The 16,387-nt window shown below is 39.2% G+C and overlaps 1 protein-coding gene across 7 annotated transcripts in view; it reads left to right on the top strand.

Moving 5' to 3' along the window:
* Positions 1–16,387, top strand: part of PRUNE2 (prune homolog 2 with BCH domain) — a 233,525-nt gene that overhangs the window by 187,966 nt on the left and 29,172 nt on the right. For all 7 annotated transcript variants that reach the window (XM_045515150.2, XM_074361730.1, XM_074361731.1 and 4 more), the window contains 2 exons: positions 7,352–7,431; positions 9,382–9,582. In XM_045515150.2, the coding sequence (XP_045371106.2) occupies positions 7,352–7,431; positions 9,382–9,582 (281 nt within the window). The remainder of the gene's footprint in view (positions 1–7,351; positions 7,432–9,381; positions 9,583–16,387) is intronic.

Here is a 16,387-nt window from a genome sequence, read left to right as displayed (position 1 = left end):
ACTTCCCCCATTTATAGATGAGGAAACTGAGACCCACAGGAATTCTCCATCTTACCCGAGGTCACACATTTAAAACTATCAGAGTAGGATTCAAGTTCAAGTAGTCTTACTCCAGAATCCAAGACTTCAGCTGGTATCCTGTACTCTTTCTGGAAGAAGGAAAATATTGTACAGGAATTTAGGTTGCATTTGCTACACTCTTGGTAGATAAAGGCCAAGATCTGGAGAAAGGCACACATATCTCACTGGGTTATGTCTCAGACCTGTGCTTCCCAAATTTTATTCTGTATTTATATGTGAAAGAAAGAGGAAGGGAGGAAGGAAGGAAGAAAGGGAAAGGAAGAAAAGAGATTCCTTGGTCAAAATGAGGTAAACAAAATCAAACTTTTTTTCTTGGTACTTTTTTTCTTTGTATTTAAAAACATTATTATAATTATTATTATTATAATTATTATTATTATTATTATTATTTCTTTTTTTTTTTTACTGAAGTATAGTTGATCTATAATGTGTTAGTTTCTGGTGTACAGCATAGAGATTCAGTTATATATATATATATATATTCTTTTTCATTATAGGTTATTACAAGGCATTGAGTATCTTGTGCTATACAGTAGGACCTTGTTGTTGAGCTATTTTATATATAGTAGTTTGTATCTGCTAATACAAAACTCCTAATGTATCCATCTCCTGCTTCCCCCTTTGGTAACCATAAGTTCGTTTTCAATGTCTGTGAGTCTCTTTCTCTTTTATAAATGTTTATTTGTATCATTTTTTAGATTCCACATATAAGTGATATCATGCTATTTGACTTTCTCTGTTCTACTTATTTCACTTAATATGATAATCTCTAGGTTCACCATGTTGCTGCAGATGGCATTTTATTCTTTTTTATGGCCGAGTAGTATTCCATTGTGTATATACCACATCTTCTTTATCCAGTCACCTATTGATAGACATTTGGTTTGTTTCCATGTCTTGGCTATTGTAAATAGTGCTGCTGTGAACATTGAGGTGCATGTGTCTTTTTGAATTATATTTTTCTCCAGATATATGCCCAGGAGTGGGATTGGTAGATCATATGGTAAGTCTATTTTTAGTTTTTTAAGGAACCTCCATACTGTCCTCCCTAGTAGCTCATCTACCAACAGGAGGATAGGAGGTTTCCTTTTTCTCCACATTCTCTCCAGCATTTATCATTTGTAGACTTTTTAATGATGGCCATTATGACTGGTGTGAGGTGATATCTCATTGTAGTTTTGATTTGCATTTCTCTAACAATTAGTGACTTTGAGCATCTTTTCATGTGCTTGTTGGCCATCTGTGTGTCTTCTTTGGAGAGATGTCTCTTTAGGTCTTCCGCCTATTTGTTTTGTTTTGTTTTGTTTTTTGATATTAAGGTGTATGAGCTGTTTGTATATTTTGGAAATTAGTCCCTTGTCAGTCACCTCATTTGCAACTATTTTCTCCTGTTCTGTAGGTTGTCTTTTCATTTTGTTGATGGTATCCTTAGCTGTGCAAAAGCTTTTAAGTTTACTTAGATCCCATTTTAAAATTTTTTTCTTTTATTTCCATTGCTCCAGGAGCTGGTTCAAAAAATATATTGCTGTGATTTATGTCCAAGATCGTTCTGCTCATGTTTTCCTCTAGAAGTTTTATCGTATTTGGTCTTACATTTAGGTCTTTAATCCATTTTGAGGTTATTTTTGTATATGGTGTCAGAGAATGTTCTAATTTCAGTCTTTCACAGGTAGCTGTCCAGTTTTCCCAGCACCATTTATTGAAGAGATTGTCTTTTCTCCATTGTATATTCTTGCCTCCTTTGTTGTAGATTAATTGACCATAAGTGTGTGCGTTTATTTCTGGACTTTCTATCCTGTTCCATTGATCTTACCCCATTGATCTATGTGTCTGTTTTTGTGCCAGTACTATACTGTTTTGATTACTGTAGCTTTGTTTTATAGTCTGAAGTCAGAGAACGTGAGTCCTCCAGCTCTGTTCTTCTTTTTCAAGATTGTTTTGGCTGTTTGGGGTTTTTTGTGTTTTTGTACAAATTTTTTGTTCCAGCTCTGTGAAAAATGTCATTGGTAATTTGATAGGGATTACATTGAATATGTATACTGCCTTGTGTAGTATGGCTATTTTAACAATATTGATTCTTCCAATCCATGTAGCACATGGTATATCTTTCCATTTGTTTATGTCATTTTCAATTTCTTTCACCAGTGTCTTACAGTTTTTGGAGTACAGGTCTTTTGCCTCCTTGGGTAGATTTATTCCTAGGTATTTTATTCTTTTTGGTGTGATGGTAAATAGAATTGTCTCCTTAATTTCTTTTTCTGCTATTTTGTTGTTAGCATATAGAAATGCAACTGACTTCTGTATATTAATTTTGTATCCTGCAACTTCACCAAATTCATTGATGAGTTTTGGTAGTTTTCTGGTCACTTCTTTAGGGTTTTCTATGTAGAGTATCATGTCATCTGCAAACAGCGACAGTTTTACTTCTTTGTTTCCAATTTGGATTCCAAAGTTCTGCTTTTGTAGTTGGTCCTTTACTCTGTGGTGCCAGGACTGCCATGCTACTGCATGCTAGTTCCTTTATTAAGAAGTGTAAGTACCAGAAGCACAAAATCTACTAACATGCATGGGATTCATTCTCAAATTGGAGAATTCCACTTAGGCCACGGTTCCCCACTTGGTGGTGTTTGTGATTAGAAGTATAAATAGCACTGTATCACCTATGAGCATGGTTTTTTTTTTTTTTAAATAGACTTAATTTTTTTAGAGCAGTTTCAGGTTTACAGCAGAATTGAGCAGAAAATACAGAGTTCCCACATAGCCCTCCCCACACATATATACTCGCCTACCCTCAACATCCCTCATCAGTGTGGCATATTTTGTACAATCAATGGACCTACATGGACACATTATTATCAACCAAAGTCCATCGTTTACATTAGGGTTCACTTTTGATGTTGTACGTTCTATGCACTTTGACAAATGCATAATGACATGTAGCCACTATAGGATCAGACAGAATAATTTCATTGCCTTAAAAATCCGTTGTGCGCCCTCCCTCCCTCTCCCCAAACCCCTGGAAACCACAATCTTTTTATTGTTTCTGTAGCTGTGCCTTTTCCAGAATACCATTTGGTTGGAATTGTACATTTTGTAGCCTTTTCAGGCTGGTTTCTTGCATTTAGTAATATGTCTTTTAAGTTTCTTCCATGTCTTTCATGGCTTGATAGAAGAGGATGGTTATTTTTGCAACTTCCTGGATTGAGTGGAGCCCTTAGCTAATTCAATCTATTTTATTTTCTAACATCTGAATTCAAGGCTATTTATTTTCCCTCTAGGAATTTCCTTAGCTGCTTTCACAAGTTTTGATATGTAAGGCTTTATTGTTCAGTTACTTACAAATGTGTTTTTCGATTTCCAAACTGTCTTTTTATGATTGATTTGACGTACGGCCCTCAAGTCAGAGAATAAGGTACATCAATATTGACTTTTGTTATTTCACGAGACATTCTATATAATCAGTTTTCATGAATTTGAAAAAAAATGTATTTTTATTAAGTGCAGATCTGTCCATTAGATCAAGCTGTATTAGTACATTGTTCAGATCGTCTGTATCTTTATGCATTTTTTCAGACTGATTTATAAATTCTTGAGACATATATTCAAATTTCTCCTTATAATTTATATTCAATTTTTGGTTTTTGGCCTATGTTGTTAAAAGCATACTGGCTCTGGATCATTATATCTGTGAAATTCCTCCTTTTATCATAAAATAACTTTCTTAAGCCTTGATAATGCTTTTCCTGCCTAAAGTCTATTTTGATACTAGTGACTCCTGCTTTCCTATGGCTAATGTTTTTTTGATTATTTCTTTCTGTATCACTTTATCTACTTCTGTATTATTATTTTTACATGTTCCTTTTTGAAGCAGCATGGCTACTGTGGGTAAATGACACTATCTGCTATGACAAACCCCAAATCTCAGTGCTTTAACATCAGGAAGTTTTACTCTTTAATCATTATCATCTCTTTCATATTATCCTTTAAAAAAAAAAAACACTCTTGCTGCTGGTTCTTCTGTTATGGCGTCTGTGGGCAATCCTTCATCGTGTTTTTTTCCCTAGTGTAGTTTGTAGCTGGGGGTGGGGGTGGGGGTGTGAGTTCATTTTTCGTAATTTTTTTTTTTTCCTCCTAAGTGGATTTCCAGTGACTCTTAGATTATAAAAGTAGCATTACCAACTGATTTCACATTTGATTCTTCTGGAACGCTAGGACTCCAGGCCTTCAATAGTCCTAGGTGAATTTTAATTTTAATCTCTTCCTACATCATTCAGGTAATATAAATTGAGAAGTGTTTGGCATACAAGTAGCCTCTAATTCTCATAGGTGGCTTTTTACTTTCCACCCAAGATTCCAGGCAGACTATGCCTTCCAAGGCCAGAGGATAAAGTTTGCCCCCCTAGCCCCCTTTTCATTAAAAGAACAGCTCTTTAAGGGCCACAGCCTTATTTAGAAGTTCAGCTTTAGGCCTTTCTTCTGTCACCTGGAGGTCACTTCTGTTGGGCCCTAAGTCCTATGTCCAGTCCAAAACCCTGTGGGCTGCCTTGCCTCAGCTTTCTAGAATCACTCCTCATTGCTAGCACCTGGGGATTTCCCCGGTCTCTCTCAAGTTTAGAAATGTATTAATTACTTTTGGGGTGTTCTGTCTGATACAGCATTTCTTTGCATTTATAACGATAAACGGCATTACACCTTGCTAGACACTTTCTAGTCTCCTCTTTTTAGCAAAGAAAGCAGACTGAGAACCCAGGGGTTTCTACCTTGAATTTAATAGCATTGTTTTGTTTTGATTATATTTCTGTGACTGTTTTATGTGAGTGATTCTAAGTTTCCATATATACAGTGATACAAACCTTCCTTTCAAAATAAACTTATGTAACTAAAATAAATCAATTTAAAGAAAAATATTAAGTTAACTGACAAGTGCTATGTGGCTAAGCAAAACCCATAAAGGTGGTATATTAATAATGTTAATATACTCATGTTTGTAGAATATTTGAAAGCATTTGATGCTCTTCTGAGCTTTGCCCTCCATTTTTAAAAATGTTATTTTGTGCTTTAGCAACCAAGACAAGAAGAGGTGTATCAGCAACCAGAGCCTGGGTTGAGAAAGTGGGAAGCGGTTACCTAAATCAGGGCGTAGTGTGCATTAGCTAGTCCCTTCAAAACAAACAATAAAGATCAGCTGTACTAGTCGGAATGGGCTAGGTTAGCATGTGGTAACAAAGAAACCCAATACCTCTGAGCAAAACAAAACAAAAATTTCTTTCTTGCTTACATACCCAACAGCCACTTGGCTGTAGCGCCTCCGCAGGCACCAAGCTGGGAACAGCACGCGGCACCTACATGCATGCTCCTAATTCTTCTGCTCAGAAGTGACACCTGCCAATCTGCTCTCATTTCATTTGTCATTGCAAGTCACGTAGCCACCCTAATTTCAAAGGAGGGCAGGGAAGTACAATTTTACTATGTGCCCCAAAGGCCGAGAGCCAGAAATATTTGAAGAGCAATAATGATTATGAAAACCATCCAGCAGGCGGACAGTTCTGGATCCGTCCTGTAGGTGGAGACGTGGAGCCGAGCATCTGTTGGGGAGGTCGGCCATTGAGAGCCTGACCTGTGTTTACAACTGTCCATCCTCTGTGGCAGCTCCATCCTGTACGCAGACAACCCCAAATTAAGTAGTGACTACAGACGGATAAGGTGAAATACTTACCTTCACGATGGAATGATCTGTGACCTCACAGATCCCGGGACTGATGGTAAAACTTCATTCTGCTCCATTGCCAACTGTTCTGTTTGGCCACTGCATTTCTACAGATATTTATAGACCTAACGTATGGATGTGACTGAAGTAGTTACAATGAGCACAACCTGGGTTTCTCCTAGGTTTGCCTCCAGGCTATATCCTGGGTCAGCATACCTACTCTGTCCCTGGGGTTTCCTAAAAAGTCCTCATGGCCTTTTATAATATTTGTGGCTTTGTGAGAGGCCCCTCCTGTGAGTACTGCCTGATCACGGTGTCAGCTTTTCCCTTCCCTCATGCATGCTACCTCTGGCTTTCTAGCACCTTCTTAACAGAGTCTTTGCTCTGTGTTGCAAAGGGGTATTGAGAGACGAAGATCTCAATATTTGTTGAATGAATGAAAGAAGCACAGTTATCACTAGAGACATAGGAGTTTGTTTTTATCATAGTCTTCACTGACAGTAGAGGGTTTAACTTGGATCCTGAAGAAAGTGATCATCCAGGAAAGCAAACTCCCAGTGTTTGGTAGACCCAGACTGAGGTGGAGAGAAGTCTCAATAAGAGAGGGAGGGAGGAATTAAATTTAGCACTTCAACACAAAGGCTTACCCTGTTTAAATTTAGGTTAGCGCCTCCATCGGAAGTATTCACCCTGGATGAGTGAAATTACATGGAGGCCACTAAGAAGAAAAACATCATTGTCATGATAAATGGGGATGTACTGAACAAGGGTCAGGAGATAAAAATAAGTCAAGGGGAATCTATTGTGAATGGTGGTCAGCTTCATACAAGAACAGATAGATTTGTCACAGTTCTCTCCAGTATTTGTTCCCTTCCACCAATCTTACTAAGTACACTAATATAAATACTCCTGGATTTGACCCTGATTAGCAAGAAAAGATAGTAACGTAACCAGAACCACCTTCACCAACATACCATTCACAGTGAATCCGTAAATATTCCAAGAAGGAAGGAAAATACCATCAGCTGGTACCTTCTCAGGAATGTTCGGCACTTTACATTCATTGCTTAATCTTTGAACAACTCAGTGTCGTGGGTGGTACACATAAAGAAAGTGAGGCCGGCAGAGTATGCTCTTAACTGCCCACGACAGTTTGTCACATGCTTAAATTTATCTGGAGGAAGAGAAAGATACGAAGTCAGGTCTGTCCTGACTTCAAAGCACATGTATTGCCTCTCTTTTTGGGAAAAAAAAAAAAATTTTGAAATGTCCTCTTTTGTGTATTTTATTAGTTATTTGCTTTTCCTGTTTTTTGAATTTTTTACTTGGGCTGTATTTACTTATGTGAACTGCTGGGAAAAGTGAGGTGCCGTGTGCGCAGAGGAAAACCATGTCCATGGTCTTGGTCCCTGCAGAAAGTCTGTCTTGGAATGTGGGGCCACTTATGATAGATTCAGTACACATACTTGGTTTATTCCAAGTGATTTGAAAATGTTATCCTGGAATCTCTGGTTCAAACCGACCCCCACACAATTGTTTACACTCTGGTTTTCTTTTTTTCAGGCTCCTGTCAGAGGATGCAGGAATGGACACCGCCTTTGAGGAGGGAACACTGAGTCCCGGGGCTGCGGACATGAGGCCTGGTGAGGGAACATCTGTTCATTTCCATCAGTGCTATTATATATCCAAATATGCTCATTATTCAGTGAGAGAACCATTTCCTGTGCATCCAACTTGTGATGTCAGTGATAAAAGTGAAGAGAGTTGAAAAAAATGTTTGCGAGGAAGGTGTTAGGCTTGATATGGTTGGTTAATTTCATAGTTGCCTCGAATACTGGGCCATCTTTTACCTCCTCGGCCATGGCTGGATCTGCCAGTGTTTTCAGTTCTTGTGATAATTAGCTGCTGTTTATCATAATACCAAATTCTAGCTGACTTCTAAGTTCACCAAAATTATGCTAACACGGGTGAATGTTTAAAATTAGAAGTGCAATGTCGAGAATGCTCAGTATCCTGATTATTAAAAAAAAACAAAACCACACTCTAAGAATTTACAACCCATGGTATATACAAAGAGGACTTTCAAATTTTCAGTTGCAGCTTAGATGACTCCCACTTTGGACTAGGTTCACTCCTTTGCACTGTACCAGCTTCAAGAACTTAACCAAGATCCTGACCCCTGATGTTATCAGTCAAGGCTAGAATTGAGGAAGAGGGAGTCAACTTTTTTTTTCCTGTCTGAGTATTTAAAGTACATTCTTCAAAATATTAACCATGTGACATAACTATTCTTACATGTTCTGTGGCCAAATAAGCATGGTAGCCTCTGCACATCTCCACGCTTCAAGGCTCACAAACCACTTTTGAATAATAAAGGCATTAAAGCTTTGGTTGTCCTACAGGTAGCAGTTAGCCACATGTGGCTATTTAAATTAATTAAACTAAAATAAATTTGAAAAGTTCAGTTCCTCTACTGCACTTGCTTTATCGCAAGTGCTCAAGAGCCATATATAGAACATCTCTATCATCACAGAAAATTCTTTTGGACAGCACTGCTCTCAGAATGCCTGTAATACAGAAACCCAATGTTTTATAAATTTATTGGTCAAGAGAAACTATTTTTCAGGTGAAACACAAGTGCATTACATAGAACACAGTTTAGGTGATGTTCTATACAGGAAAAAACAAAAAGCAAAAAAAAAAAAAAAAAACAAAAAACCTTCATGACAAAGAAACAGGGTTAACTTCCTTAGGATAAGACCAGAGTTAGAATTCCAGAACTGAGGTGTATACCAAATGACATTCAAAACAATCTATGATAGGAAATCCTGTAATTTCTATTGTTAGGGTATCTCTCTACCATTGTTTAGTTGGGATCAACTGGGTTAAAAAATGACTTCTCCAGGTGTGCTTCTGAGGTGAGAGGCACTGAGCAGCAAGATGCGTGTTACAGTGAAAGGGTAGGAGCCCCTCCCACGAGCCTTCCGTAGAAGACTGTCGCTATGGTATAGGAACTAACAGCAGTGTTGGCGTAAGAGGTAATGACTGCTTGACCAAGGAATGTAATCTGGGAGGATACCTCAGTTTTATTGGGGGAAAAAAAAGAATGCCAGCCAAAGAAAGGTCACTGCAGATGATACACAGAGTTGTCAAGAACTGAAGTATTTGGGGAGTGTCTGTGAACATGACATAAAGTTCATATCCTCCATCCTATAGGAATAAATTTTATGTGGATTATTATGAATTATATGGAAAGTTTAACTCTCTTTCTTAGGTCCTATGCATCATAAAAAATTCAATTCAATATTGTATCAGTGTCAAGTTTTCAAACTTGAACAGGGCTTTTCTAAAAACTAGTTCTCCGCTCACTTAGCAATGGCTTCCACTTCCTATTTCTACATGGCCAGGGCTGATGTGGCTGGGGCGAGCCAGTGCTGAGGCCTGCTGGTTGTGGCGTGGGGGTTCCAGAACCCATATAAGGACTTTTACCAGGTGCCTTTGCTGAAAGGGCCTTAACGCTGGGGCCCACGACCACTGTTGGCCACCATGTGTGTGGTCTTCCACTTAATGTTCCTCCTCTTTCTGTTCTTTAGAACCTCCCAATTCGCTGGATCTTAATGGCTCTCATCCTCAGAGAATCAAACTCACAGCCCCAAATATCAATCTGTCTCTGGACCAAAGTGAAGGATCTGTTCTCTCTGATGATAACTTGGACAGTCCTGATGAAATTGACATCAATGTGGACGAACTCGATACTCCTGATGAAGCGGATTCTTTTGAGTACACCGGGCATGGTAAGTCGCCAAGTCGGCAAGGCCGAAGTTTTGTGGAAGGTGAAAGATTATCTATTCCTGTCTAATGCCCTCGAAGTGGCATTAGGAACAAACCTCCCATTGTGTTGCAGGTGGCTCCTTCCCATGACTTCTAGAAGCTTCTGTTATCTCAGGTCATAGGTGGCCACAATTGACAATTTAGAGCTTGACAGGGCAGGTATGGGTCACAGAGGTCATACACAGTCATTGCTCCTTTGTTAAACCCCTACTATATATGCCAGGCTTTGTGCTGGCCGCTGGGCTTCTGGGGAAATTGTTACATGCCGTGTCATAAGAAAAGTGGAGCTGGGTTTGCTAGAAAGAGAATTTAAGCTGCAAGATAAAATTTGAAGTGGAGAAATTAGAGCTTACCAATTTCTTTGTACAAGCTCCCACAGTCTGGAATGTTCTTTCTGGCAAATTCTGACATGGCTGGCTCCTTCTCTTTATTCAGATCTTAATCAGATGTTACCTCCTCAGGGAGGCCTTCCTTGACCTCTGTAATCGAAGGCATTCCCCACCCCCACCTCCACGCCACTCTATCCCAGGAACTTTTATTTTCCAGAGGGCATGCTCATTGAAATCACATCATTTAACTATTTGCTGGCATGGTAATTATCTTTCTCTTCCCATTAGAATGTCTGCTCCCTAAGGACAGGGCCTTATGTTTACTGCCATGTCTCTGATAAAGTAGGAAGGAAGGAGGGATGGGGTAAGACTAAAACATAAGAAAGCTAAAGTTGCTAGATCAAACACTGACACTCCTGATATGACCAGGCACTCATTTTAGTTCTTTCTCTTGCTCGGTGAAATTATTGCTGAGTAAGAAATAGGTAAAAACACAAAACATTTGCTTTCAAAAATGGCATCATGTAGTTTCAGTTTTACAGGGTGGCGTGCTCTGATTTTATAATATTTAAAATGGAAAGTAAGAGAATCCTGGCTACGGCTACTGCTTTCCTACACTGTGAGAATTACTCTAATAAAAAAGAAATACCACAGTTGAATGACGCCCTGACTTTTACAGCCATGCTAATTCCAGCAGTTTCGTTCATAGAAGAACATATTTAGCAAATTAGGAGAGTCGTTGTCAAATTACTTACTTACTTCAGCCACCGGGCTACAAGCACGGCCAGCATAGATTTTAGACCCTGCCTTCACACGGCAAAAGGCTTTATTTCCTGAAGCTAAGAAAATGGATGTGGCTAAACTACTTGTGTTACAGTTTATTATGTTTAAGTAGAGTTTTATGTTGCATTTTTATCATGTTCTAGGATTTTTATAGTTACGGGAATATTTGACCCTGTGGGTGGAAATACACAAATAGGAGGTGAAAGGGCTTGACTCGATACTCTTCTGCCGTCTCAGCTGCTCCACCCTTCCTTGCGGTCCCCAGCTGTCCCCGCCCTTCTCCTGCTAATAGACTTTTGACTGTAAAAGTCATGCCTTGACCTAAAATCCCAGAGAAGCAGCTGTGGCATGACCCTGCGGGTCCCTCCCTCTCCTCCCCCTGCACCTCCCTGTTGCCCCCAGAGAGCTTTGTCACCCAACATATGAACCTTTTATTTTTATGAATAGTAAAACTGCCAAGCAAAGTGGTGGTGGCTGAGCAAACTGGTAATTAAAGCTGCCACTCGCTGACACAGTTCTTTTTATTTAGTTGACACAGTTATGTGGAAAGAACCAGTTTAAGGGCCACCACCCTGCTTTTAGGTCTTAAATTCAAAGGAGGGGATTTTAAAATAAGTTGAATTTTAAAGTCCACCTTGATTTTCAAGTGAAATATCTATGTTCAGACACCATTTTAAATAAACAAAAACATTAAACATTGAAAACATAAAGGACATCTGAATAGCTATATTTCATAAACATGCAGATGTAGATAACTGAGTGTATAAGGGAGACGGAATACATTTTAGTCCTAAGGTATGAAATAGGTGCTTGAAAGCTGTATGGTTTGGTTTGGTTTGGTTTCCTGTGTGAGTGTTTTGAACTAGGCAGATACATTCTAAACAAAATTGGAGTTTTTAGGGCATAAGATTTCAAAAATGTTTGGTCAGTAATTTTATTTCATGAACACTTTTCATAGTTCTTACTATATGCCAAGATCTATGCTAGGTGCTTTATAAATATTACCTATTTTAATCCTAATGTCAATCATATGAATAGGTATTATGGTTATTTTAAGATGAGAACACTGAGACACAGAGAGGTTAAATAATTCACCTAAGGTCACACAGCTACTAGTAAAGGTCAGAACTAGCAGCCAACCTGAGCTGTGTTTGACTCTTGGGCCATGCGCCTCCATGAATCTACTGAGTGAAGAGGAGGATCTTTTATGAGCTCAGGCTAGCATACCTGAAGCCAAGCGTAGTGACTGCCCCCCTCACATTTACATGCCTTTTTATCCAGCCATTTTGGGGCCCTTACTTTATCAAGTGCTTGAAGGACCTTCACACCATTTGCCTGTTTTATTCAACAGCTGATGATCAAACATTCCTGCCAGGCTGTTTGCCTACAATGTGATTTTGCTTATAGAAAATGTTGGAAGCTCACCATCAAAGGATGTTGAAGTGGTCTTCCCTTCAAAGCAAGTTTCTTTAATAATGGTGTCCAAATAGTTGGAAAACATCATTCAAAGTACCGATATAAGTAAGGGCTGATTTCCTTCGATATTTATAAGTGCCAAAGATATTAGCGGTATGTAGATAGTGAAGGATTTAGGAGGCCAATCTTTCATATTAAGGGAGTTCTGAGTTGTTTTTTTTTTTAATAGTTTATGACACTTAAAAATATCTAAAGGTCAGAAAAAATGATGCCCAATTTCTATTTTCCAAACCAACCACAAAGTTATTTTTACCATAATTCAGATCTCAGCAAAGGCATTCTGTAAGGGAAATGGAAAAAAATGATAAAAAAAAAAAATTTGAGCCTGAGTATTTCTGATAAGAATTATAAGAAACATTCGTGTGCTCTTACATTTGTTCTTCTTAGGCTCCGAAGCAAAGTTCAGTGACCTCATTTAAGTCCTCTTTTCTGAATCCTAACCCCAATGACAGACGGTTTTCCTGTGTGAAAAGAGGTACCCCGACACTCAGGATACAGCAACATTTTTGTCCAGGGGGCCGCTTAACTCGCCTGTCTGCGGTCTTCCATTATTTTCACAGCCTTTAGGCAACCAGCTTATAAAATCAATTCGTTTTAACTCTGCATATAAACTACTCAAGTGTTAAGCTTACTCTGTTTTACCCACAAGCAATCTGATGCCATAGTGATGATGTGGTCTGAAGGGACGATTTTCCTTTGTACTTCTGTATGCTGAGTGTTCACATTCAAATTAACTACATACCTGCTCTTTGCCACCTAAAGGACTTTCAAGGCTTTCTTAACTGTATACAGGCTGTCTTTCCTCTAACAAGAAGAAGTCCAAACAGGGAGGGTATGAAAAAATTGAAGTGGGAAGACCATTTAGAAAGTTACTGTTGTCGCCTGGGAAGAAGGCACACCTCGGACTCTAGCAATAGCAAAGAACACGCAGAAAGCCTGTGACTGAATCCCAGCTGTGCGCTTCCCAACTACACTGGACTATACTTTGACAGGAAAAAACTAAGTATTTTCTCAGTTTGTGATACTGGCAGAGGATGAATCTTAGCTTAAGCTTCATTCTATCTAGAAGGGTCCTTAAAAATACATTTGCATCATTATATGCTTTTGTAAAATTTGAAAAAAAAAAGATTATTTTCCTTAAAAAGCTCCCTCCCCCCAAAATTATATATGTTTCAGGCCTAACAAAACCTGAACCCACATTGGATACTCAGATAAACCTAAGTAGCATAAAAGGGAGAGATGAAAGGTACACTAGAAATGAAAATTAAAAGTTAGTTTATAAATCCTCTAGGGTATTTGGCATAATAGTAAACATGTCTTGAATGATGAGTGTCATTTAGAAAGCACTCCCACACATTAAATTAGTAATATTCAACTTAAAGTTCTCCAAATCAGTAATCTGGACTAATACAGAGCATGTTCAAGGGTCATACAGTTATGCCTGTGTTAGTGATCAAATATGCCATGAATAAAATCTAAACTCATTTTCTTCCTGGGAGTGATTCCTAAAAGGCAATACAAATAAAGAGGCTCTTTGGCTTAAAAAAAACATTTTTTTTTTTGAGTTCAAACATGGAAGTTTAAAAGACTTTTTAAAAGTTTAAAAGGCATTTTCAGATTATTCATATTCTCAGTGCAAGATCACAACATAGAAAGCTCGCCCCCTTTGCAGACCTTTGTCCCTCCTGGAAGGTCACAGCTGACATCATCTAGTGAGTCCGTATGAACACCAGTGATGGAGACCTCACTGTGATCTCTGTAGCACAGGATATTCAGGTGCTCGTGTACTAAAACATCTCACAAAAAAAGAAAAGAAAGGAAAATGTTCAAGTTAACGTCTCCCCTGTGTGCCAGGGCCTGACTGACTGCAGCAGTCGCCAGGGGGGAAAGCTTGCTCCTGAGAAAAAGAGACAAGGAAATCAAGCATTTCTTAGTGGAGAGGGCATGAGACCAAAATTAAATTTGGAGGGCCTAGGGGTAGAGCGTTAAATGAGACCTGAAATTTTTGAAAACAGTGAGAAAGTGAGGAAATGATGGCTGTGGGGGAGGATGGTAATTTATAGTTACAGCAGAAGAATTATTACGATCAGGAAGATACTGTTCTTTCAAGGGAGTAAAGGAGCTCTACTTCTTACTAGCTTATATTGTTGAACTCCAGAAATGAACACCTTAAGAAACTTTACTATACCCCTAGCTCTTATGCAACTCTTTTCCTTTTTCTTTTTCTTAATTTACATCAATCAGAAGAAGTAAGGAAGGAAAAGGGGCCGTACCAACTTGGCCGCTCTCACTCTCTGAAACACTAGGAATAACATTTCATAAAAACGTCCAGCCTTGAACTTATATACCAAAATGAGTAATAAGGCTGTTTTTAAAAATAAACTGTAGGGAAATGTGTTCATGGATACATACATACCTTTAAGGTAGGAGTATCATTTCTTACTCTGATACAACAATCAAATAACTTAAAGACAAAAATCAACAAAGTTAACTATGTAAAAATATTATATTCCTAACTAGAAAAAATTCACCAATTCAAAAGCTAAGCATGAGGCAGGAAAATAATTGAAATACGTGACACAGTTCTATATAGAGGATGCCAACAAATCAGTAAGGACCACAATAGGCAACGGATTTGCCAGGTGCCTCCCTGCCAGTAAGAGGAACAACAGATTTTTTTTTTTGGTGGTGGTGGGTGGTGAACTAGGTTTGTTTATTTATTTATTTAAGAGAAATATAAATAGCTAATAAACACAAACATTCTCATCTTCTTTCATAATTAAATATACACTAAAATAACAAAGAGAGTTGTTTCACCCTGAATGTTGCAGGGGTAAAAACCTCGATAACCCCCTGTGTCTTTGGTAGTGTGAGGAGACAGGTACTCTCGTGCCGTATGGTGTGATATATTCAAGGGTAAAAATGTTCATAAAACCTTTCAGTGCTTATACCCTCTGACCCAGCACTCCATGGCCAGAAAGCTAACTTACAGTAGTATGTGCACAAAAGAGGTTACGTACCTTTACAGAGACACTTACTGCAGCAAATTCTTTATAAGAAACAACCACCAACAAAATAGAATAAAACTGAGTTCCCATCACTATAGGATTGACAAACCTAAAGACACCGGTCAATGGAGTACTCTAGGGTGAGTAGAGTTTACATTCGCTGAGACAAGAAGGAGCCTATGCTGTCACAGTAGACATACGGTATGCATAGAACATGCAGAATATACAGAATAATCATACTTTCTGGGGGGAAAAATTATGTGCACACGCGCCTAGAAAGACTACACAGCAAACAGTGAGAGAGGGGCGTTGGCGATTTTTGCTGTTTTCATGAACAATTTCTGTATTGCTTGCACTTTTACTAGTGTGTTTTATTTTTATAACCAGGAAAGAGAACAAACCATACCAAAAAAAAAAATTTTTTTTAACAAAGTAGCCTCAGTTAAAGCATGCAGAAGACAACACAACCCCATACCGCTCACCGGGGTCAAGTTAGAGCAGGCCAGGAAGTCCCAAACAGGATGAAGAGGGGCTGCTGCACGGGGAGCTGACGGCAGGGGAGAGCACGTGTGTACAGGAGCATCGGGAGACAGACCCCCATCAGAGCCCTGAGTTCGGAGGGAGCAGAGCCCAGAGGGAAAACAGGGTCCTGGGAAGAGCTGAGTATCCAGGGTCCTTAACCCAAGTAGGAAGGGAGAGGCAGGAAGGGACCCCTAGACAGGGAGTCCAGGGCAGATGGATGGATTTGGACAAGTGACACAGCGCTGGAGCGGAAGCCAAGGTTGCTGCAAGCGTTCGTGGGAACACAGAGAAAGGCAGAGTGAGGCAAGGTGCTGGTAGCTGTTTGTGTTGGCCCAAAAGGCTGGGACTGCTTCCGTGAAGCTGGACTTCATTTTGCTATTCTAAGTCACAGGTAATTAGACACGTCCGAATGTCTTGCGGAACCTTCTGAAACAATGGCTTTGTTGTGGCTCCCTGACAGATGACCTGTATTTCCAGGAACTTGTCCAAGCTTTATTTACCCGCTCACCCTCCCAAGTTTTACTGAGTGCTCTCTGCAGGTTTCCAAGCTGAGTGTGGCGTGGGTTGCTGGAGGCAGATATTAAAGGTAATTCTGGCCCAGTTCCTTAGCCCAAGGAACTCACTGCCTCGTAGTGAAATGAATGAGGATG

Source organism: Camelus bactrianus, chromosome 4 (genome assembly GCF_048773025.1).
Source record: "Camelus bactrianus isolate YW-2024 breed Bactrian camel chromosome 4, ASM4877302v1, whole genome shotgun sequence".
Taxonomy (NCBI): domain Eukaryota; kingdom Metazoa; phylum Chordata; class Mammalia; order Artiodactyla; family Camelidae; genus Camelus; species Camelus bactrianus.
The sequence above is the reverse complement of the archived record's forward strand: the minus strand, read 5'-3'. Positions and strand labels throughout refer to the sequence as shown.